General features: G+C 36.1%; 1 protein-coding gene across 6 annotated transcripts in view; it reads right to left on the reverse strand.

The window, feature by feature from the left end:
* The window catches only part of Tcerg1 (transcription elongation regulator 1), a 62,598-nt gene that overhangs the window by 35,667 nt on the left and 1,005 nt on the right, over positions 1–25,926 (reverse strand). For 3 of the 6 annotated variants that reach the window (XR_001175413.1, XM_013025559.1, XM_013025558.1), the window contains exons 2-9: positions 19,089–19,314; positions 15,241–15,393; positions 13,824–14,319; positions 9,326–9,568; positions 5,010–5,072; positions 3,506–3,706; positions 2,708–2,820; positions 1,817–1,905 (exon numbers count right to left, since the gene is read on the reverse strand). Coding sequence is in view for 5 of the 6 variants with exons in the window: in XM_013025559.1 (XP_012881013.1) it covers positions 1,817–1,905; positions 2,708–2,820; positions 3,506–3,706; positions 5,010–5,072; positions 9,326–9,568; positions 13,824–14,319; positions 15,241–15,393; positions 19,089–19,314 (1,584 nt within the window). In the remaining variant the exon portion in view is untranslated. Of the gene's footprint in view, positions 1–1,816; positions 1,906–2,707; positions 2,821–3,505; positions 3,707–5,009; positions 5,073–9,325; positions 9,569–13,823; positions 14,320–15,240; positions 15,394–19,088; positions 19,315–23,275; positions 23,378–25,926 lie in introns of all 6 variants that reach the window. The other 3 variants (XM_013025562.1, XM_013025563.1, XM_013025561.1) reach the window with 2 other exon arrangements.

Consider the following 25,926-nt stretch of genomic DNA (forward strand, 5'->3'; position numbering starts at 1 on the left):
AGAAGGAAAGATATGAAATAAATGTTTCCAAAGATTACCAAATATCCACTGAGGAGCAAAATTTTTCCTTGTTGAAAACCATTGACATAGACAGTAATCACTACCAATGATTACCATTATACATCTCTCTCACACACACAGATAGACAGAGCCATGTACACTTTCATTTTGAGAAAACTAGTATCTAAAGATTAGACCTCAAACAGATCTTACCTCTACTTCTACTCACTAGTTTATAAGATAAGATATTCAGGAATGGAAGATCTTATTAAACAGTACCAAAAGGACTTAAGACAGAAGTTTAGGGGGGAAAAAGCAAGAAGAGAAAGTTTGAAATAGAATCTATAGACTACATGACTTTATAAACAACCAAGTCATTTTGAAGTACATACTATATATGGATTAAATGTCAGCCAGGTACTGGTGGCTCAAGCTTGTAATCCTGGGTGTATGGGAGGCTGAACTGATACTAAATAGCCTGGTAAATAAGTCAAGACTCCCTCCCAGAAGAGAACCTGTTATCCTAGCCATCATGGGAAGCCTAATATAGGTAATTCATGTTCAGGCATGTGCCTAGACAGAAAGTAGGACTATCTCAAAACAGCCAACAAGAAAACAGGCCTAGAGGTATGACTCAGAGTCATACATAGAGTGTAGCACTCAAGGAACTGAGTTTAAACCCCGCTACCACCCCCACAAAAAGAAAAGCTGAGCCAGGGGGCTGGGAAGGTGACTCAGTGGTAGAGCACTTGCCTTGCATGTTCATATGAGGCCCTGGGTTCAATTCCTCAGCACCACAAAAGCAAAAAGAAAAAAGCCGGAAGTGGTGCTGTGGCTCAAGTGGTAGAGTGCTAGCCTTGAGCTAAAGAGCTGAGGGACAGCATCCAGGCCCAGAGTTCAGGCCCCACGACCAGACCCCACCTCCCCCCAAAAGAAAAGCTGAGCCAGGCACTGGTGGCTCAAGCCTATAATCCTAGCTACTCAGGAGGCTGAGATCTGAGAAAGGAGGTTCAAAGCCAGCCGGGGCAGGAAAGTCTGTGAGACTCTTGTCTCCAATAAGAAAACTTTAAGTGGGGCTGTGGCTTAACTGTAGAGCGTTACCGTTGAACTAAAGAGCTCAATGCTAGAGTTGAGCCCAAGCCCAAGCCTGGAGTTCAAGCCCAAAAAAAAAAAAAAAAAAAAAAAGAAACGCTGAAGTAGAAACAAGAGAGGAATAACTAATATGAGCAGACAAAAGAAAAAGGAGGAAAGAAATAAGATCTAATTGTGTATTGAAAAACCAAGCCCAAGAAGAAAATAATAAGTAGTTGGTTCAGTAGTTAAGTTAAAAAGACCTAATTTTACATTGTTCTATAATGTAATTACATACTAGGGGTGTTAAGTATATATACACATACATACATACACACACACACACATATATATACACACACACACACACACACCATATACATATATATATATTCCCATATGAAAAGTAGATATACTTACACCCCTATGGGGGTTCCATTTTAAATTTTATATATAAACTTACAACATTTTGAATAATAAAAAAGTAAGATTCAGGATTGTACTGTAGTTCAAGTATAGAACTATGAACAGTAAACAATAATGGAGAGTAGCATGGAAGAAACCTATAGCAACTGAATTTGAAGTTAGAAAAGCCCAAGTAAAGAAACAAAACTAAAATATCAACTGGATAAAAGTCTATCTGACATATTCTTCTTTAATTTACTTATTCTTCCTACAGAAAGAAAATAATTTAAAAAATAAAACATGATCAAAGAATAAAACTACTGATTAACTAAGTACACACCATGGAGTACCAGGAATAGGAGTAGTAGCCACTGGCTTTGCCTTTTGGGCAGCTTTTTCTTCTTCAGTCATTTCTTCTTCTTTGGGTTCCTAGGAGAAATAATATTGTTCACATTTAATTAAAACAAAAAACCACCAAATAAGAAAAACTAATTATCACTACAAATATCTCAAAGTGCAATGAATATACTAGTTGCTAAGGTAGGGAAACCCTGAACATGAATTTCTTTAAAAACAAAATTAAATCCTTGTCCCACTGAAATAACTGAACTACATATTAGCAAAACCCAGCAGCAGCAGCTGGTCCTATCTTACAAATTGACTAGTCATGTGTTTAGAGGCAGAAATGAAGAACTAAATTATATGAAATTAGAGGAGACCTCCTCATTTAAAACTGCTATTTATTTCTCCTAAGTTTCCTGTACTGAACCATGATTATCATTGGCTCCTCACTAAAGAAGGTTCCAAAAAACAAAATCTTCTGGAATTATAGTTATCATTACATGCCTGAATATAAAATAATGGTAGGGAGTAGAAATAGAATGCAACCAACATTCCTCAAATATGAAGTGGTACTTGTGACTTTAATCTGAACCAGTTTACAAGTCAGAAGATTAGATTCAACTAACTACTGAATAGAATACTCATTCTTTTCTTCATACTTATATGTTCTAGCATTGCTCTGACCCAAGATCACCGTCATTCTATGGACCCTAGTTCCATATAATTCCACCTTTCAAAGGAAAAATTGGTTTACAATGTCAAAGAATCCAAAAATTTCAGAGATCAAACTTACAACAATTATTAAAAATATATGAAATACTCAATTATAAGTAAACTGTACCAATCAATCAAGGTTGGATCCCAGGTTAGCAGGTCATGGCCCTTTTACCTCCTTTATCTCCTTTATAGGCTCTTCCTTAGGATCTTCCTCCTCTGTCTCCATTGGCAGAGGTTCTTCTGATGGCTCTTTAATTGGCTCTTTAATCTTCTCATCTAATTTTTCTGTTAAAAATATGTCATTCAGTTGATATAATCTTGAAGAACTTTCAGAGATTTCAAAGTTGAGAAAGTTGCTAGCTATTTTTTTTTTTGCCAGTACTAGGGCTACCAGGGCTTTCATGCTCAAAGCTGGCCAGACCTCCACCAGCTTTTTGCTGGTTAACTAGAGATGAGTTTCAAAGACTCATCTCTGATAGGGCTGACTTCATTCAAACTACAATCCTCAAGATCTCAGCCTCTTGTGTAATTAGGATTAGACAAAAGCTAAAATGCTCCTTTATGTAGTATCATTTATTTGACTCTTGATATGACCAGGAAATGCTTTAAAAAGTGACTCACTTCTAAAGAACATAAAGCTGGTCAGGTCATTCATATATCATTTGCAGCATTCATACACTTTGCTAACAAGAATGAATACTAAGACAATTAGAAATAGAAATGGGAGCTACGGTACAGAAAATTATGAGTACTCTACATCTAAGTCTCTAAGGGCCTTAATTCTTTTTCCTTTACAATACATATAAAACACACAGTCCTTGCTGATCAGTACTATCAATCCTCAGTAAGGACAATAAGAAATATGCAACTTTAGATAATATGAAAGTATGTGTATTATATGCATACATAAGTGAACTGATTTCCGCAGATGGAAAAACGACAACTAATACACAAGCAGAACTAACTCTACCTTTTTCCTTTAGTTCTTGGGGTTTTTCCCAGGTTGATTCTAATGTTCTATTATTATAATAATATGTCTTCCCGTCTGCTGTTTTATATTCAGTCCATTCAGAAACTGCTGTTGTTCCAGCTAAGGTAGCAGGTGAAGCTGCAATAGCAACCTGGGGGTGTATCATGGGAACGATAGGAGGAGCCATTCCTGGTAATACACCTAAAAAAAGAATAATAAAAAATTAGACCCAAGTATTAAATTATAATACAAAAGACATCTCTATAATATGAACTAAATCTTTCTATTTAATATTAACAAATAAATGATCAGTTGAAACAAGATCATATAAAAAAGTGAGTAGTAAATATTAATTTCTACTTCCTTGGTTTTTAAATTCTAATGCCAACATTCAATTAGAAGCAGAAATCAACCCAAGAAAGTTATAAATTTGGGTTCTCTTCTGTAAGGCTGAACATAAACTATAAAAATCATGGTACATTCTCTACTAACAAATGTAAACACTTTTTTTTTAATATTAAAGGACATTTCTCAAACTAAGAGCTAATTAAAAGAGCTTTCAAAAGACCCTTTGGCAATGGAGAAATTTCTCATGAATTCTAATGAAATGATGACATTCAAGCTATTTTACTGAACATAAATTCCTAAGACAAAATTGTTTTCTAGTTTTAAATACTTAAAAAAGGTATGAACAAAATTCTCACTTGTAAAGCAAATTTTGACTGAGTTTGTCAAATCTAAATAACACAGTCAGTTATCCCTACAGACTGCTAATACAGACTGCTAAGTATATACACTTCGTAAAAGAAAGCAGAGGATTCTTTTGTTAGTTTCTTTAAGACAGATGTATTTAGTCAAACTCTCACTGAATTCTTAAAACTCCTGCCTTAGCCTCCCAAGTGCTATGATTATAGGTGTATACTACCATAACTGGCAAGGCTTCTAGTTTTGAAGACAAGCCCAATTTATACTTCATAAGACAGATAAATAAATCAAAACCATATATTACTACTAACATAAGGATATGTGAATCTAAATTGAAAACAAAATACTTGATTCTAAATAGTTATCTTAGATAACTTTAAAATATATACTATACACACAAATATTTACACATATACTCACTAGCATGCAAGCATAATAATCACATCACTTTACACATGGATATGATTTTATATTTAACTTAAAAACACATCAAAAATAAAATTAAATGTTATGAATATGAGAATGAAGTTGTTTACACTTATTACATAAATTAAGTTATAAAGTGATCTGACCTTATTTGCTTTTGTGAACCAAAGAATCTAATACTACAGGCAATTGGGAAAATTAAGTGTTGGTCAAAAATGACAACTGTATTTAAACTGCTCATTAAAAAAAATAGATATATATAAAAATATCCACTCACTAGGGCAAAAAAATAAATAAATAAAAGGATAAACAACAACATTCACTACCATGCCAACTTACAGACAAAACAAACTAAGATGGTTTTAAAAATTACCGGTCTTGGTGGTAGCGACTGTCTTTACATACGGGCAGCTGACTATTTGCATCATTGCTACACCTGTAAAATGGATAAGCAAGCACAGGTTGGAAAGCTGCCATTGTATGTCGGCTACCACTGGGATTCGGGGAAATAATTTACCACTACAATTTAGAAGGTTACTTCCAATGAAAAAGACCAAGAATGGAATAAATTTTGACATTTTGTGGGAAGTGGTATCCAATCTAATGATACTAATTCCAAATTACAATATCAATTACCTACCAGCTCTGATAATTAAAAGGAGTCTTTAGAGTTTAAATGTAATAAAAGAAAACCCCTTCATTACACATATGTAATAAATTACTAATATGGGACATTTTACAACAGAACATCAAACCCATGCTGCTGTTGCTTAGATGCCAGAAAACGCAGATGCAGCATGGTACTGACAAATTACTTTTTGTATGTGGCTGTTTAGTTGAAACTACATGCAGGAACTGAGGAATGAGGCTTAACTATGCAGAAGCAGAAAAGGAATAAGAGAAAGAGGGGTGGGAAGGAAAAGAAGAAAATAAAGCATAAAATGGATCCAGATATTCCATGGCAAATAATAGTTTAAATAAAAGAAAGGCAAAGATGAAGGAGAGAAAGCTTATTCAACTAACAACAAATATCCATGTTTAATGCCTGCTATAGGGAATCACATGAAGTTGAACACTGGAAGCAGACTGAAGCTGAAAATCACCCAGCCCATTTAATATTGCGCACGTGCGTGCGTGCGTGTGTGTGTGTGTGTGTGTGTACAGGCTGACGCTGCAGATACTTCTATCATAGACTAACAAAGCAATTACACTGAGAATATTATATACAGTCTGAGAAAAATGAAAACTCATCATGATGTGTTTTAATGGCAATAAGAGAATAAAAGGAAAAGCTGGAAAACTAAGATTTATTAACTGCGAAAATTCAAACTTGGAAGTGGATTTTAAAATGTTTTTAATTAAAATAGTTAAGATGTAAATTTTACTTTTTTTTTCAGCTAGGAAAACTATGGGTTCCCATGAAAATTAAATAGAAACGATAAACTATTTCCCCTCTAATGGATGACAAGAAGAAAAATCTCCCTTATTGAGAGACTAAAATTAAAGTTTATAAATAATGTTCATACACACAAACAAAATACTGCCAATTTTTTAAGTGTCTTTAATATTTTAATTACTCTTTGATATATAAACCATAGAGCTAAACTTTCTATTAATAAAAGTATTAGACTATAAAACCATGCTGAGTAAAGCCACGCATAGATTCATTTTCCCTAATGTTGAATTTATCTGGTTAAAGAACTTAAGTTTAAATTAGTGTAAACAATGCCATCTGCAGGCCTAACAAATCTATTACACCAGCACTTGCTTCCCCGCCTCACCCCACTTTTTTTGGTGCCATTACAGGTAGTTGTACCCAGGCCTTAGCGCTCTCACTCAGCTTTTCTGCTCATGGTTGGTGCTCTACCTACCTCTTGAGCCATGCCTCCAGTGGATCCTGCACCTGAGAAGCTAGGATTGTGTGAGGTACAGGTGCCCAGGCCCTAATGTTTTTTTTAAAAAAGGGAAACTCTCCAATTTTCATATTAGAACATTTTATGTAGTATTTTAGCTAATTCTGATGCCAACAGCAGTAAGTTTTTTTAAAATTCCAAGTAAGATATTAGTTTAGAAGCTGAAATTATAGAACCCTATTCCAACTTTACTGCTCTCAAATCCTACCCTTTATTCCTTCTTCCATTCCTTCATCTTGTGTATCTCTTAATTATACTCACTAGAGACAGACAATACTGATTTAAACAAAATTTAAGGCTCCAAGATAACATTAATTGTTCCTGTTGAGCTTTACACTTAGTTGAAAAAACTTAGAGGAAAAAACTGAAAGATCTTGTTATATGAAAAACAAAGGCCTGGGGAGGAGAAATTTGTAGTCTTTTTTCACTCTAGCACTTTGTAGGACTAAATTAAAAGGGGAAATGAGAGAATAAATGGGTATCAGAAATACCTTAGTATAAGCAAATATTAATATAACTTTCTCTAAGACATTACTCCTATCTCCCCAAATCTTTGTATCCTAGATAAAAATGTTTAAAACTTACCAATTCAAATTCTCTTCCAGCTGACCTACAATATGCCATCAGTGTCTGCTATTATTAAATGCTTGTACTGACAAACTTTCACATATGCCATTTGATTTGGTGACCCAAATGGTGACAACCTGTTTTTTAATGATGGGGCAAGAGTCAGGAAAGAATTTGTAGCCATCAAAATACAACTATAGAGGGAGTGATTTATTGTAAAAAAAAAAAAAAAGTTCCAACTTCCACAGAAATAATATTCTGTCCCTTTCATCCTTTCTTTAAACCTAGAGTTAAGAGTCCTTTCAGATTAGAGCTTTTCAAAAGATTTCCACATAACTATCAGGCTACCTGTAAGTCTTCTCACTATACACAACCTGGTCCTTAACAACAATATCCTTAACTCTAAAGCAAACTAAGATTTCACAAAGTTATGACAAATGCAAGCTATTCTCCATTTGTTATTAAGTTTCCTACAAAAACTATATTCAGTGTTCAGTTGCTCATCTTAATAGAAAAAGGATAATCTCTAGTATTACAAAAAACATTTTTTTCTCATTTTAAAATGACTTGAGTTTCTTAAATATCACAGATAGGACATTTAATTAACACAACATCAACTATAAATAAAAAGGCTTTTCAAGCTGGGTGCTTATGGCTCATGCCTATAATCTTAGCTACTCAAGAGGCTGAGATCTAAAGATGGCAAGGCAAAGCCACCCAGGCAGGAAATTCTGTGAGACTCTTTATCTCCAATTAACCTCCAAAAAGACAGAAGTGAAGCTATTGCCCAAGTAGTAGAGCACTAGCCTTGAGAAAAAAAAGCTCAAGGATAGCACCCAGGCCCTGAATTCAAGCCCCAGGGCCAATTTTTTTTAAAAAAGGTTTTTCAAATAAAAATCATGAATTCTTAAAACTTTTAGTTCCTTTGTTACCAAAATATAATATGTGGAAGTGTTCCTTTCAAAATATTTATTTTGCAGAAGGCTCACACCTGTAATCCTAGCTACTCAGGAGGCTGAGATCTGAGGATTGAGGTTTAAAGCCAGCCCAGGCAGGAAAGTCTGTGAGACTCTTATCTCTAATAAACTACTCAGAAAATTGGAAGTGGTAAAGCGCTAGCCTTGAGCTAAAGAGCTGAGGGACAGCGCCCAGGCTCTGAGTTCAAGCCCCACAATCAACAACAACAACAAAAAGACAATCTGAGCAACAGTGATAATTAAAATGTGTGCAAATCTAAGAAATAACTTTATCTAATTCTACTAGTTTCTAGTACAATAAACTATTAGTAATAAATAGGTGGAGGAGTGGGAAATTGAGATAAAAGCCAATGCTCTTTTCATCCTTGTTAACATAGCCCTAACAACTGACCTCTCTTCAGTATCAATATTTTCAAGCCATAACACAAGAAGAATAAATCATGGATCAAGGACTGAATAAATGCATGACAACAACAAATATACTCAAAGTAGAAAGCCCAATACTATTACTATTTTATCCCTATAGAGAGAATTCTCCACAACTCTTAAATCATTCTCTATTCTTTTTAATTTCTCACAAAATAGCAAGACACAAAAATTCAAATTTTACCAAATTTTAAATGATTTTAAAATGATTTTAAAAGGGAACTTTCTGGCTTCTGTTTCATATGAATTTGCTCACAGAGTAACTCACACTTTCTGCCCAGCAAGTAATAATTAAGGGTTAGATATCTAGATACGGAGGATACTGGGTGACATCACAGCGCCAATACTTATTTGCTATGTGCTTGGGCAAATAACTTGATCTGTGTACCTACCTCATAAAATAGTTGAGAAAAATTAAATGAATATATGTAAAGTGCTTACAACAGTGGGCTATGTATAAATCAACTTGTGCAAGCTATTATGACTTGTGACTTAAACTTCACAGACTCAATTCCTTACATACTGTATTCAGAACATATTTGCATAAAAGATCATCATTTTTAATTTACTTGAGGCTAATCCGAAGTGTAGCTTTAAATGTGACTAATTTTAAGACATGTAAACAACAACAAAAAAAGACATTTACCAAAACTCAAGAGAAAATATTGCAGTTAGCCATGAATCTTTCAAAAACATTTCAAACAAGTGAGATTCAAGGCAAATTTCAAATGCAACAGACACATGAGAACAAACTACTGACAATATGAAAACAAAGCTGGAAAGACTACTGTAATCTGATGGTTTACCTGGAAGGGGAATTGGCATGCCAGGAAGGGGAACACGAAACGGAGGTACCATTACTGGTGGGAACGCAGGTATTGCTGCCGCTGGCTGAGGTACTGAATGAGGAACAGCAGGAGGTAACGTCTGGGGATGTGGCTGGGGAACAGTTTGCACTGGTGTGGCTGTAGGAGCAGGAGCTGAAACACTAACTGTAGGCGTGGCAACTGAAACAGCAGAACTTGGGGTCTGATCCTGTGTTGTGGGTGCTAATAAAAGATAAAAGCAAACACATGTATTACTCCTTCATAAACCATTTTATACTATATTCATATATCATTACGCATTCAGTAAGCACCTAAGGGTCCCCTTCCATGCACTGCAAGAAGTTTGTCAAAAAGTCTGTTGTCTTCCTGAAGTTTGAAAAATAGTCAACTAAGTGTAATATAGGAAAGAAACTAAAATACAAAGTGAAATGGAATAAATGTATCAGGATATAAATCAACATCCACAAACCACTTCTAGCGGTGGAGAGGTTTCAGAAAATTTTATAATGGGATGATGAGCCTTGAAAGAGTCAAGATTTCAAAGGGAAATATAAGCCAAGTGGGGGAAACGGATGAGCAAAGACAGAGTAGAGAGCCAATAAGGAACTGTTTGGAAACATTAGGCATCCCAATAAAACTAGTGAGTTGTAACTGGAATAGGAGGTCAAGGGCAGAAAAGTGAAAAGCCTTGAAAGGCTAGGGAGTTTGAACTTTCTTGGACAGGAAACTGGGACCTCTTATGTAAAGAAAATGATCTTGAATACACATCAATATTTATAAGCAATAATTACCTCAAGGTGTGTCTTTCATGTTTAACTCATATGCTTTGTTCAAGACTAATTTTTATAAGAGTGCATTCATATGTTATTTATATGGCTTCATGAATGTATGAGGAAGGCAGACTAAAAAGTAATTATTAAAAGTAATAACCATCATTTATTTGATGAATTAACCTGATAGATGCACAGGAAGAAAAGGAGTAAGAGGTGGGCAAATCAATGATATTACCAGAATTGTCCAAGAAAAGAACACAGGGGGGAAAAAAAGACAGGCAGATAAGTAACCATTATGTATTAACAAATAAGAGTCTAACAATTTAAGATATTCTTTATTTCAAAAATCAGAAAAAAATTTAAAGTTCAAGTTTCCATTGTGAGACCAAGAGATGTGAAGTTCAGAATAATTTGGGGATCTAACTTGTTATTTTTAATTGTCAAAAATAAAACATTTCATCTCTAGTTACCATATTTAAAACCAAAATAAAGCTGGGTGGCTCATGCATGTAATCCTAGCTACTCAGGAGGCTGAGATATGAGGAGCATGAAGCCAGCCCCAGCAAGAAGTTAGACTCTTATCTCTAATTAACCACAAGAAAACCGGAAGCGTCTTGGTGGCTCAAAGTGGTAGAGTACCAGCCTTGAGCAAAAAGAACTCGGAGACAGCATCCAGGCCCTGAGTTCAAGCCCCAAGACCAAGACCAAATAATAATAATAAAAAAAGATAAACCCACACTTCACATAAAAAAAGTTCTACTTCTCATAAGTTATAAAACATTTTGATTATTTATTCATAACTCATCCAGCTCCAAAATAAAATTCATCTTGGCAATTCACTGGTAATAAAGTTCATTTTTTCTGGATGTAAAGCAGTGTCAAGCTCTTCTTATATTGGGCTAAGAATGAATTTATCAAATTAAGTGAAATAAAAATAGCTGCTTTCCCAATTTGTAAGCAACTTTAATTCTAATTGAAAGCACACTATTTAATATAATAATCCAACTGACAAGTCTGTCAGTATCTGTTTCCATCTTCTAAAAATGAAAAACTCACTTAGTCTGGGAAGATGTGAGCAATTTCATACTTGTTAATGAGGGACTCACCTTGGCTAAATAGACAGCAGGGCCAAACAAGTATCTTCAGGGGCCCAGGAATGAATTGTTGGTCTAGCATAGACCTAGCCTTAGGGTACAGTATCACATTAATATAATTTTATAACATTGTGAAAAATACAAATTACATGCAACATTTGCCCAGTCCCAAACATATAGCATTTGTAATCTACTATAATGGCTAAAAATATATTTATTCTTCCCAACTTCCCTGAGAAGCAGATTTCATGATCATTTTCATAAGCTTGCACAAAATGAGCTTATGCACAACTGGGATTAGAATGTAAACATCCTTACTTTTTCACCCATACTTACAGATATAAGTATTTTAGTTTATAAATTTTAAAATCTAGTACTTAAAATTATGATCCAAAGTACTACTGCCAGGAAAATTAGTTTAGGAGGATATGAAATTTCAAGTGGAAATGTCACCAATGCAGATGTCAAAAAGTATTCACTCAGCCTCTCCTCTTACTTTCCAGTACAAGCTCTTCTGAATTTGATTAGTGGCAATGAGTCAAGAGAGGAAGAAGGTAAAAACAAAGATTTAAGTGGGAAATCAGGAAATGATGCCTACCAATAGTGAGTAAATTCCTAACACTATTTTGTTCCTAACACTAGTTACGTTGTTAAAATAACTAGCAAAACTCTAGACCTCAAAATATACCACTAATCTCAGGCCTTAACAAAAAAGACAAATGACTATACATAATGCATAGACAAATACTGAGACTAATATGACAACACTTTCTATACAAATCAAGTGAAATAAAAACAGATACTAGGAATATACAGAAAGACAGCAGCAAAACTGATGTTTATAAGCAGCAAAGGGAACATGATTTGGATATTTTGTTTTTAGAATAAAGGCCTCCCAATCACCAAATAACAATGAGAAAAATAGTAAATGGTATTTTAATAAAATAGTTGATAATCCCTAATTATGAGCTTACTGATGGAGCACTTTGATACAGAATATACACAGGATACTTAAAAGATCTGTATAAGCATCTCCCTAAGAAGGAATAGAGAATTAAGCAGGAAGAGAATTAAAGCAACAAAGAACTCCCACATAAAACTACATTGCTTTTTTAATGCCATTCTCCTATATCATCACAGGTAGTCCATAAACCGCTAACAATTTTTGAATTTGCCACACACGTTTTGGAAGTACAGAAGATATAAAAAGGTAAAAACTCAATCAGCTAGTTAGCACAACAGTTGTACTTCCATATTCACCTTAGTTATATAAAAGAAAACAAAAGTTGTAAAGCACTACTTCTCTTTTCCTGCTTCTTACATTTCCCTCAAGGCTATCTAAAAATTAAGAAGGATATTTAAAATCTGTCTCTGGATGATAAGTTGTTTCTTTTAATAAAACAAATTCAAATTTGAATTCACTATGATCAAGTATCTCTCAAATACACGTTTCTTATACTTTTAATTCACAACTTCCTAAAGTTATCAGAGGGAATTTTTATTCTTATCCATTATCCAGATAGTAAAGCAATAGAAACTACAGTCATCCCATAAAGCTATGCATCTCCAGTACAGTATCATAAAAAATAATTCATTAAAATCTTTAGTAACTTTTGGCATCAATCTTAGAATAAGTGGCAACATTTATGCACTAATGATTATGATAGTAGCGAATGAATAAACAAATCCATTCTTCTCGTCATTCTTGGACTCTACGAATTATAGATTCTCACCTTTTTGAAAAGATGTAATCTTTGGGCCTCTGAGATTGTGCATTTGAAACCTCTCTTTCCTTTCTGATTGTCTCTCTTACAACTCCTGGTTTAACCTGTCTACAATCCATTCTAAGACCCTCTATCTCAGAAATAGATCACTAAAAAGTTCCTAAGAGGTATTCTAGTTTCAATATATCCCAAAAACCTACTAAAATCTTCCAGAAAAAAAACTCCCAGAATCTGCATTTATAAAAGGACCATTTGCCTAGTTATTAAGACCCTTCAATAATTTGGCATCGGTCTTACCCACTAGGCAATAAAACTGGCTCACCTTGGAAGAGCATGTAACAATTCCAACGAGACATCAATTCTCATCTCCTCACTTTTGTTCTTAATTGAAAACTCTTCCTTACTTTTCGTGAACCTAATCAAATTCTATCCCCATTCAAATCCCAATAACCATGTAGTTCACTCATTCATTTCTATTTCTCAAATTCTTGTATCTTTTTATTTTTACTGTACAATTTTGCACACTGTTCTATTACATGTATTATTCTTGCCTCCTCAATAAGAAAAACTTGCATACTTGTAAGGCATGGGCCAACATTATTTTGCAAATCTTATAGCATATGTCATCAGTGTTGGCCAAGTTAGTTAACTCTGAACTTCTAGAGCATAATTTCATGAATTTCAACAGAGCAAATAATTTCTTCCACTCCTGATATTTTTCTAACCAAGAAGTTTTGATGTCAAAATATCTTTTAAGTAACAACTAGGTTAATACCAGGATTCTTGGTAATACCAAGGATGATATATTCTTAAGATTATTTTAGAATCCAGGTCCTATTTATTTTTCTAGGCACCAAATTAAAACACATACGAGGGTGGTACTCACTTGATACTGTCTGCACGACTGAAGTAGCAGTTGTGGTGGTAGAAGTAGTAGAGGATGGGGTAGATGATGATGTAGATGTAGACACTGCAGGTGCTGGACTACTGGTCGTAGGGGTGGAAGCTCCTACTGCTTGTGCTTGCACTTGTGCCTGTGCCTGTGCCTGTGCCTGAGCTTGGGCCTGGGCCTGGGCCTGGGCCTGGGCCTGGGCCTGGGCCTGAGCCTGAGCCTGAGCCTGAGCCTGGGCCTGGGCCTGGGCCTGTGCTTGGGCCTGGGCCTGGGCCTGGGCCTGTGCTTGAGCCTGGGCCTGAGCTTGCGCCTGTGCCTGGGCTTGGGCCTGAGCTTGCGCCTGCGCCTGTGCCTGGGCTTGGGCCTGGGCCTGGGCCTGAACCTGTGCTTGCGCTGCAAGCATAGGCGTCAGCTCTGATTGTTGAATAACCTTAACTCCATCTGGCTTAGTCCATGCAGATTCACGTGTCCGTGCATTATAATAATAAACCTGAAAGCCAAGAAATAAAATACAATAAAAATCATTGGTATCAGAGAATCTGACAACTACTATTAAAAAATAATAATGCAATTATATTTTGTCTTAAGAGTTGTCTAAAACTAACTCAGAAAAGAAAAAGCATACCAAAATAGATCAGTCATATACCCTGGGACTACAGATAATCTCCCCAAACAAAAAAGGAAAGTCAACATTATTTTGGGCAAAAAGTTAACATAACAGACCTAAGACTATTATCCTTTAAAAGTCCTGCTCACAAAAATAGCACTTAGTTAGTCTGGAAATTTGGATTTCTAAAGTGCTACTATCAATGGTTCACTATGCCTAAAACATTTATGCAAACAATGCAGTTTATTCTGAAAGTTTACTATCCTTCTGGCAATCTAGAATTTTGGTATGTGACAGGCCTCTGACCCTAGCCTCCTATGAAAATCCTTAATGAAGACTCCTAGACCCAACTGAGTTTATTGGTAGGAAATACTTCACATATGCTATCATCATTCCACTCTGGGGGTATTAAGCACATCATGAGTGACTCCTCTGGAAGATGATTCTGGGAAGCTTGTGTTCACCCCATACACCTTTTCATCCATGGTAGCTCTTCTTTGTATGTTTTTTAACTGTACTCTTAGCTATGAATGGCACTATGTTCCGAATCCTGCTAGCAAATTCCCAAACATAGAAATACAAGTTTCCAAAATCACAAGTAGATGTATGGTAGTACTCCAAGCATCCTTAGACTGTGCAACTTCCACAGAAGCCCAATCTGGTAGGCTCTAACTGGATTGAGTCCTACTCCATCCCATACTAAACTACCAGTCATTCTCAAATAAGGATACCATACTTTGAATCTGCCAGAACTCTGATTTTTGTTGCAACATAGACAAGCTAAAATTTAATTTATCATTTTACCTTCCCGTCAGGAGTCTTATTTTCAACCCATATTTCCTCAGTAGGAGGCAGTGCTGGAGTACCAGGAGCAGTCACGGGAGGCATGCCTGGCGGAAACATCATTCCTGGAGGAGGAGGCATGGTTCCCATGGGTGGAGGCATGAAAGGTGGTCTCTGTCAATTTAAAACAATAGTTATAGGCACTTTACCTAATTTCCTTCAAATAATTACTGGTCTACACAAAAGAAAGCATTATAAGAGCAAATAGTTTTGAAACAAATTTGATTAGTAACCTAATATGAAATATATAAAAATACTTACAGTAGTTAACTCTGGATTATAGTATCATGGGCAAAATTCTGTGTTTGTTATATTGTATATGCACTTTTTGCAAAGATTACTTTCTAAATAAAAACTTAAGCTGGGTGCTGGTGGCTCACACCTGTAATTCTAGCTACTCAGGAGACTGAGATCTGAGGATCATAGTTCAAAGCCAGCCTGGGCAGGACTATTTCCAATTAGCCACCAAATTCTGTTATCTGAAAACAGAAGTGGAGCTGTGGCTCAAAGTTGAAGAGTGCTAGCCTTGAGCAAAAGAGCTCAGGAACAGCGGCTGAGGCCCTAGGTTCAAGCTACATGACTGACAAAAAGACAAAAAAAATTGACTAGAAAATATTTACCATATACTATTTTCATATAAAATATCAATAATAATAAAGCTCATCACAAATGTGAACCTGAGTAATCTTTAAAAATAATTATTCAGCACACTTTTGTTTTAGCTATTTGGTACTAGATATTGAACCGAGGGCCCTTTCTTCTTTCTGGCAGTACAAGGGTTTGAACTCAGGCTTTATGCTTGTTAGGAAGGTACCCTACCACTAGCCCAAATTTAGACCTGATTTTTGCTGGTTATTCTGAATAGGATGTCACTTCCTGCCCAAGCAAATGTCTTTTGGGGGCCTTCCATCATTGCTGGGAGACAAGTTATGTGCCAATGCATCCACCGTCCCTCTACTAAGAAAGGGTCTCTTCAACTTTTCTGTCTAGGCTAACCTTAAACTGTAATCATAATGATAACCTCCTGTTATCATTCCCCAAAAGCAGTTAGGATTACAGGTATGAGCCACTGGCATTGGGCTGAACCAGGGGTCTGAACCCAGGATCCTGCACATGTTTTACTGACCTACACCTTGTGGTTCTTCTCTCCTATGGTTTTAGTGGAAAGTTAGCCAATCGCGAATATAATACAATTTAATTCTCCAAAGCAATTAAGGACCCAAGATTGTCTCTGAAAAGTTCTTCACTGTCAATTCTTCAGTGATTTTGACACAAAGCAAATCTTAAACCAAATAACTCTAATTACCTTATCTAAAGCAAAAAAGTTGCTTCTTTTTCTAACACATATTCCTGAACTCTTTAATGTAAGGATCCTAAGCCTGTTGCTGTTAGCTCATGCCTATAATTCTAGCTAATCAAGAGGCTGAGATCTGAAGATCACCATTCAAGGTCAGTCCAGGCAAGTAAGTCCATGAGATTCATATTTCCAGTAACCACCATAAACCCAGAAGTGGTAGAGCACCAGCCTTGAGCAGAAGAGCTCCAGGACCACTCCCAGGCCTTGAGTTCAAGCAATATAACCAACAAAAACAACACAGTAAAAGGTTTTCAGCTGTGCACAAAAATAAGTTTCAAAATGAAAACTATAATGAATATTGGGTCTGATATTTAAAAAACTGTCTTTGAACAGGGATTAAAAAAGATTTTGTCTAGCATCTGTAAATAATATTAAAACAGAATTTCTCAAAGTATCTTGAGCTGGATAATGAAACTGAAATTAAGGTAAAAATGTGAGGGGCTGGGAAGGTGGCTCAGTGGTAGAGTGCTTGCCTTGCATGCCTGAGGCCCTGGGTTTGATTCCTCAGCACCACATACACAGAAAAAGCTGGAAGTGGGACAGTAGCTCAAGTGGTAGAGCACTAGCCTTGAGCTGAAGAGCTGAGGGACAGCGCCCAGGCCCAGAGTTCAGGTCCCATGACTGACCCCCTGCCCCCCCCCAAAAATGTGAAATGATATCCAAGTTTCCTAAAAATATTTTCTTTCTCATACTGATTGGATTCAGTTTCATATCTTTCAAACATTAGGGCACAGACGTATGTTATATAAAATATATACCCCAAAACATGTCTCATGTATGCTTTGTTAGAAAATTCTTGAATATGGCATCAAAATTACAACCATCTATCAAGACCAACACTGCCGAATAATTCACAACCACATTTGATGTATTTCAATTGGGTTACATTAGCCAATGGATTAATATTCCACAAACAGGATGAACTCTTAAAGAGTCAATAAGTCAAAAGCCTTTATCTTTTTCCAATCTTGAGGCAAATATAAAACCATAACATTTAAATACTATAGCACTAAATATCAAAATAGTAAATACCAATAATAATACTAAATTAAAGTAAAAATAATACTAATATAAAATGCTAAATACAAAATACTAAATACTACAGCATTTAAATACTGTATTAAATTTAAATACTACAGCATTTAAACACTTTATCTTTTTTAAATCTTGAATAAAATATAGAACCCTATCAATTAAATAGTACAGCAATATTTTTTACATTTTTAGTATATATAGCTCATTCTAAGTTACCAAACCTGATAGAAAACAAATTTACTTGCTTAAGAACTGTACAAAGCATATATAAATATACACTCAAACCGAAAAAATATAATTACAAAAGCAAATTTGAGAAATGATATCTTCCCAACTTTTCAGTTCAGATAGTAAGTCCAGACACACTAAATAAGGATTTTTAAATAAAGGGCTTTCCCCACACCCTTGGCGGGGGAGTAGCAGTATGCCCTGGGAGCTGTCTCTGAGCTCTTTTGCTAAAGGCTAGCACTCTAGCACTTTGAGCCACAGCTCCAGTTCCCAATTTTGAGTGGGTGAATTGGAGATAAAGAGTCCCAGGTTGGCGTGGACAGCAATCCTCAGATCTCAGCCTCCTGAATAGCTAGGATTACAGGCGTGAGCCATCAGCCCCTGGTAAGATTTTAGCTTTAAAATTCTTAATAAATCCTTTTCTAAAATAGTAAAATGTTTTTCAGGAATGAGAAACCTCAAATACTGTGCTTATAAAATCAGTAATCTTTTTCCAAATTCTATCCCAGGCATCACTTCTGTGGGAGAATTATTATTCAGGAATACATAGAGATTTGATATATATGTGTGTATATATATAAGTATACATAGATATATACATATATGTACATTATATTTACTCTCAATATAAATTGTTAAAAATGTCATCATTAAGTACCTTACAGTTTCAATTTTCTCTCACAAAGGAGACAAGTTATGAAAGATAATTCAGAACTATCAAATACAGGTAAGAACTATCTTATTCTTGTTTTATATGAATTCCTTTCTTAATTTCTTTAAAAAATTTATTATAAAGGTGAAGTGCTTCCTTCCTTCCTCTCTGTTTTTCTCCCATTCTCACCCACAAATTGTGTAGCTCATTTTCAACTGTCTCGTGCTATCATTGCCTTATTTGTTTACTCTCTGTCCCTTTTGCGTGCCTCCCCTTACACTCCCCAAGAAATAAACATCATTCTTAATTTCTATACTAATTACTGTTTCCAGTACTATATTAGAAGCTACAGATTAATATACAGATGGATGTCTGTAGTGCCTACTTTCCTATAAAGCAAAAACCATGTTAAAATGCAACTATTCTTCCCTACTTCTCCCTACTTTCTCCCTTACAAATATACCTTTTAAAGATAAAACCTACATAGAATGTTGATACCAATGCTAACAAAGCAATAGGAACCTCTATATTCTTTACCTGGAGGTGTGGAGGACCCATAGGTGGAGGTATCCCTCCAGGAGGAGGCATTGGTGGCATATTAGGATCAAACGGAGGACGTCCAAAGGGGGGCCTAGGTGGTGGTGGAGGGCCTCTCATCATACCAAAAGGTGGAGGAGGTCGCATAAGAGGTGGTGGGCCTCGCATCACGGCATTTGGTGGGGGAGCGGGACCTCGGAACCTCAAGGCCTGCTGTTGAGCCATCCTGTGTGGGAAAATAAAGAATAAATTTTCCCCAAAATTAAAAAAAAAAAACACACACAGCCACTGAACTCTAATTACATCAAATTTAAAAGATGCTTAGCCAGACATAGCGGTTCATGCCTGCAATCCCAGGTACTCAGGAGGTGATCAGGAAGACCCAAAGTTCAAGACTAACCCAGGGCAGGGGGCAAGGGGACGGACGTGGTGGGGGTCGGAGTGGGTATCTCAATACACCTGTCATGGTGGTACAGATCTTTTTTTTTTTGAGAATATAGACTTGTTTATTCCAGAACATCTGAAGAAAATTACAAAGCATACACATTCAAGTTCAAGCTGTCACTATGTATAGATTTTATATTTTTACATTCTTTTGAGACTTCACAAAATTCGTTATATGAAGAGAAAATCCGTTTCTAAGGTCACATGATTTTTTACTTTAAAAATTTGTGACGCGCCCTACAGTACTTTTCTCTGCCTATTCATTTAGTCAGTCTTTGAGGTTTGAACTCAGAGCCTATTATCTCCATTTTGAGGAAGGTATAGGTTAAAGGACTGCAATCCTATTTGAAAAACTAAAAGAAAAAAAAAAGACTGGAATGGGTGACAATGTTGTCAGACACTTTGTACTCATACACTGTTTTGTAGAATGGGAACTTCTTTGTACAACTACTTAAAGATAATAATAAAAATGTAAAAAAAGACTGAAGGGGCTGGGAATGTGGCTCAGTGGTAGAGCGCTTGCCTTGCATGCATGAGGCCCTGGGTTCGATTCCTCAGCACCACATAAGCAAAAAGAAAAAAGCCAGAAGTGGGCTGTGGCTAGCTGTGACGCTAGCCTTGAGCTGAAGAGTTGAGGGACAGCGCCGAGGCCCAGAGTTCAGACCCCATGACCGGACCCAAAAAGAAAAGAAAAGAAAAAAAAAAGACTGAAGGCAAGGCTCTACTGGCAGAGTGATTGACCAGCAAGTGTAAAATCCTGAGTTTTAACTCCAGTACCACAAAACAAAACATCCTAAAAGCCTTATAAACACAAATTGGAAAGCCATCATTTTGTAACCACCATGGTAAAAAAAAAAAATAGATCAGCGAAATGACTAAGAGATGCTAAATCTAATGGGGAGATTTGGATGGACACAGGATGGGGGTATTTACATTAAGATGGTCTTAAATATTATCATCTATGGACAGATGGATGATGTGGTTGAGAAGGACATAACAGCAATCTCAGACAAGAATGCACAACCATCAGTCAGACATAAAATGAGAAATGTTCTGTTGGAGGCTGGGTGCTCTTCAGTAATGTTAGGATGGATGGATGGAGAGAGAGAGAGAGAGAGATAAAAACAAAGAAAAGCTATGGAATGGTTCCAAATTAAGAATGCTAAAGAAATGTCATGATACAATATTAACTCTACATTCTGGATTCTATGCTAAAGGAAATGCCATAAAGGACATGATTGGATCAATCAATTCTATAATTTTAAGTCTATGAAGTAACTAAACATCTCTAAGTCAAACACTACCTATCCTGGAAGTGGAGGTATGTATGACTCAAGAGGTAAAAGCACTTAGCCTTGAGGAAAAAAAGCCAACAGAGAGCATAAGTCCTTGAGTTTAAGTCCCAGTACTGGCACACACGCACGCACACATGCGCACACACACATGCGCACACACACACACATACACACACACATACACACACACACTACCTCTATTCTGAAAAATTTCACGCCAAAGTATTTGGGAATTAAAAAAGGTATTTAAGGATAAAAAGCCACAGGTATCTGGCCCACAAATGGTTCATAATGACAAAGAACATGAATGCAATAATAAAGTAGAACAGTAAACATTTAGGTTTCTATTTTTATTTTTGCAACATTTTATAAGCTTAAAATTACTTCCAAATACAAAGTTTGTGGGAGGGGTAGCTCCAGTATTCTTCATCTAAAAACGAAGTCTTTCCCTTTATTGTTCCCTGCCCAATCCCTCACTATAAAACACTAGTCTTCCGTATGAATTTTCCCTAGTGTTTTTCCTAGTATATTTTCATGATGACATTAAAGCAAATAGTATCATAAATGATAGTATGATCTATCCATATACTCTTTCAAACTGTTTTTTAATTGACCCTTTTAAGATATTAAGTCATTTAATCCTCATAATAATTCTAGGAAACAGCATTGCTAATATCATTTTACAGGTAACAAAAGTAAACACAGGTTAAATTACTTTCCAAAGCCACACAGCTAGTTCATTCATAAAGACAAGATCCAAACTCAGGCAAATAAATAGCTTGTAAGCACTATGGTGTCTTCTAAGCTCTTCAGAACAGGAATTGTGTTCTTTCTAGTATCCCCAGCACATAATTAAATCTGGACATAGTAAGTTCAACAAATGCAAAAAACAGTGGTAATATTGTACAAAAGCTACAAATAGTAAAATCTTATCTTCATTTTTACTACAGCCAGGCATGGTGATGTATACTGTATACATGGGGACGTACACCTGTAGTCTGGGGGACTGGAGGATCACAAGCACTAGGCTAGCCTAGGCAACAGAATTAGATGAAATTTCAAAACAATGAGTATTTTTTTTTTAAACAGGCTCTGGTAGTTCATATCTCTAATTCTAGCTACTGAGGAGGCCAAGATCTGAGGATCCAGGTTGGAAGCCAACACAGGTACACAAATCTCAGAGATTCTCTAAGAATCTCTGTATCAGCTAAGTACCACAACTGGAGGTGTACCTTAAGTGGAAGAGTGTCATCTGTTAGCAAAAAGGCCAAGTGAAAGTAAAAGGCCCTAAGTTTTCAAGCCCCAGTACTGGCACACCACACAAATCCACTATAATTAGCCAGTTAATTTACTGAGTATTTATCATTCATAATACTTTTTTCCTCACCAGGCTGGATTCTGTACAATTTTCCTACATTTTTCAATACCTTGCATATGATAACTCTTGGAATTTCCTTGAAGTTCCAAGGAAGTTTCAAGGAAGTTTTCCACAGCACAGTTCAATTCTAACACAGGATTTGCCACAAAGCAAAGCAGTAGGATTATAAACAAGTCCAGAATTATGATACCAAGAATACTGAAGCAAATTTGCAAGAGATGTTACATTCTAAAGGTTAGAAAAATGAGTCCAAACAGTACTATAAAAAGAAATCTGAGGCTGGGAAGGTGGTTCAGTGGTATAGTGCTTGCCTTGCATACATGAGGCCCTCGGTTCAATTAATTCCTCAGCACCACATAAGCAGAAAAGGCTGAAAGTGGCACTGTGGCTCGAGGTAGAACACTAGCCTTAAGCTGAAGAGCTGAGGACAGTGCCCAGACCCAGAGTTCAGGCCCCACAACCGACAAAAAAATAAATAAATAAACAAAAAAAGGAAATCTAAAATGTATTTCAAATTACATACACTTTCAAAAATACTGTTACTTGAGGAATGTCTTAACCTTTAGAGCACATAAAAGTTAACCATCAAGGAGAGACATTCTGTTTTTGCCTACAGCTAACAACGAACCCCAATGTTAAGATTTCCTTAAGATCTTAAGATTTCCTAAGATTTCAGTCTACCTCTCATTTTTCAAAAAAAAAACCGCCAAGATTTTTTTCTTTGGAAGTTCATACTATCTATCTGTTCAAGTTAAACACTTAGACTTCAGAATGAAGAAGTTACACCAGAGCTCTGTTTTTGTTATTAGGCTAGTTACATACTTTCAGAATCCACGGTTTCCTCAGGTTTAAACAAATAAGGAACAGCAATAAAAATTATTTCCTATTTTTATGAAAGAACAGTATACTTGTACAGTATTTAAGATATTGCCTAGAGTGTCCTGAATAGCCTACTTATCATTATTTTCAATCCTCCACATCCAGAGCTTCACCTGTAAAAGGCACTTGGTTGTTAATTGAACTAGATGGCTTTTAATCTCTGTCACTAAGTAAGTGGTGACAAAACTCACATAATTTCCTCCTTCAACAGCTTCAAGAGGCCACTTTCTGAAGTGTAGAACATATGCTGAGCTCTTTATATATACTGCTTCCTCACAACCATCTCACCAGAACTGGCAATGAGAACAAAATGAGATAATAAAATGCTTAGAACAGCAATGAGTGCAGATGCGCTATGTAAAGTATCAGCTACTATTGCTGTTGCTGTGTTACTACAGCAATAGTATTGGTGTTAAATGGTATTCACGTGAACAACAGTGTTTACTACTACTACGTAGTATGTATTACTATTACCTAATATAACGAATTGTATTTAGGAGACCCCATATAACCTGACCTTTATTGACCTTTCCATAGACTATTCTTTCTGATCTTCATAATTTTGAAGCCTCTTCACTTATAGTAGAGGACTATGAGCCTGGGATATTCTTCCCAGATCATCTTCTGTTCCCTCATGTTATTCAGCCCCAGTTCAAATATCACCTCAAACTGTTTCCCACCTTTAGCTTCTCACAGTCCCTTTCTGACTCATTACCAAATTCGTTTATGACAAACACTCTGAAGAAATCTCTTTATTTGTTTACATCTGTCTTACCTTTATCCACTAGTATATAGTACTTTGAATGTACTGCAGTTTCACATTGTTTAATACAGTGAACCCTATTTCCAACTTACCAGGTAGTTACATGAAATATCTGTTCTATGCTCTTAGTTCTTTCAGTACCCAATAAACTAGGTTTGGCACCATTTTTATAGAGAAAAATAAAATAACATGTTGAAGCAGCCAGTCTGGAGAAATGTTATTTGGTTGGATCTGTAAATTTTCCATATATGGTACATAATCTGCATTTCCACCACTCACCTTATTTTAGACAAGTACTTGTGTGAAGAAAGCACACACAACAAATTTCCTATCAACTTGGTAAAACAAATCTTTTTTCTAGAACTATTCCATTCACATTTGCAATCTCTCCAGTGGCTAAGATTGACCAAAAAATACTTTCAGGACAAGAATGCAAATATGCTACTTATATATATGGAGACAAATCATGAAAAGTGTGAGTCTGTAAGTGTGAGTCTGTAAGCAGACTTACAGACTCATATGCAGACCTTTCCAACACCTAGTACCCTAGTGTATGGCACTTTACATTTCTTCATGTGATGGAGTTTAGTTCAAATTCAGATCAACTTTGATTAGAATGAAGTTCCTTGAAGACAAGGCCATTTTTACCTAGATCAGTAACTGTCATGTAATACAGTCCAATAAAATCCTTTCTCTCCATTTATTTACAGTTGTATCTAACTAAACATATTTAACAGGTGCTGTGATGAACGGTTTACATTCAGGTTACAAATACAAAACAAGTCCTACTTTTGACATCACAGGAGCTGCATAAACAGCTAATGGTGATAAATGCTATAATGAAGATCTCTACAATGTGCCCTGCAAGCAGTTCCTAACCCACGATTTAAAAATAGGTATAAAATATTTGCAACAAGTCATCTAATTAAAGCCTATTCAAATCAGTTTTGCAACAATGTCTAGATTATTAACAATCTATTCATTATAAAGCTAAGCAATCTGTAAATGCATAATGTTCTCTCATAAATCCATTTGACTGGCTAAGTACCCTTTTGAGATCAATTCAATAATAAACTTTTCGGGGCCCAGCCAATGACTCATGCCTGTAATTCCATCTACTCTGAAGATGGAGATCCAAAAGATCTCAAGTTCAAGGGTAGCCTAAGAGAAAAGTTCCGATGGAGACATTATGGAGACTATTTCAATCGTAAGCTGGGTGGGGGTGACTACATGGTGGCTACTAGCTAAATACGAGAAACAGGTAAAATTGCGGTTAAAGGCTAACTGAGCCAAAAAACACAAGCCCTTACATGAAAAAAATAGCTAAAGCAAAAAAGGGATGGGGCAAGAGTCAAGCGGCAGAGCATTTGCCTAGTAAGTGCATGGCCCTGAATTCAAACTTCAGCACCACACACACAAAAAAAAATTTAAAAAAACAGAAAAGCAAAACAAACTTTCCATTACAAACATGAAGAACTTGATAAAGGCATGGGCTGGATTGAATCCCAGCACCCCCCAACTCTCCCCCCCAAAAAAGGAACAAGAGCATTCTGACCTCTCATGACGGTACAGTGTTTAAAAGATCTGAGACTCATCTCTGGAATAACACAAAATGTTCTTCCTGCCAAATTCCCACTGGGTGTGCCACCATAATAAATGTGAAAAGTTAACTATCATCTTCTGAACAATAGCAGTACACGATTTCACCTTTCGCTCTAGACTCTACGACTGTTCACAATCTTCGCCGACAAGGACACAATTCGGAATAGGATACTGGATATCCGAAATGACCATTTTCTATCTATGGAGGGGAAAAAAAAAATGTAACTCCCCCGCCCCCCCCTCCACATACACAAAAATCTTTTTTTGTTGTTGTTCCTCTCTTTCTTTCTCCAAAACCACCTACAAGGAAAAAGATTTGTTTTTTGTGTTTTTGTTTTTCAGGTCCACTCTCACAGGATTTCAAATTTTCATGACAAAAATCTACACCAGGCCTTCTTGAAGTTGCAGAAGCAGAAAGGGCTCTGCCCTTCCCCAGGGCGCTGGCTGGTTGGGGAGGCCTGGGCCGGGGGGGGGGGG

Source organism: Dipodomys ordii, unplaced genomic scaffold, assembly GCF_000151885.1.
Source record: "Dipodomys ordii isolate 6190 unplaced genomic scaffold, Dord_2.0 Scaffold85, whole genome shotgun sequence".
NCBI lineage: Eukaryota > Metazoa > Chordata > Mammalia > Rodentia > Heteromyidae > Dipodomys > Dipodomys ordii.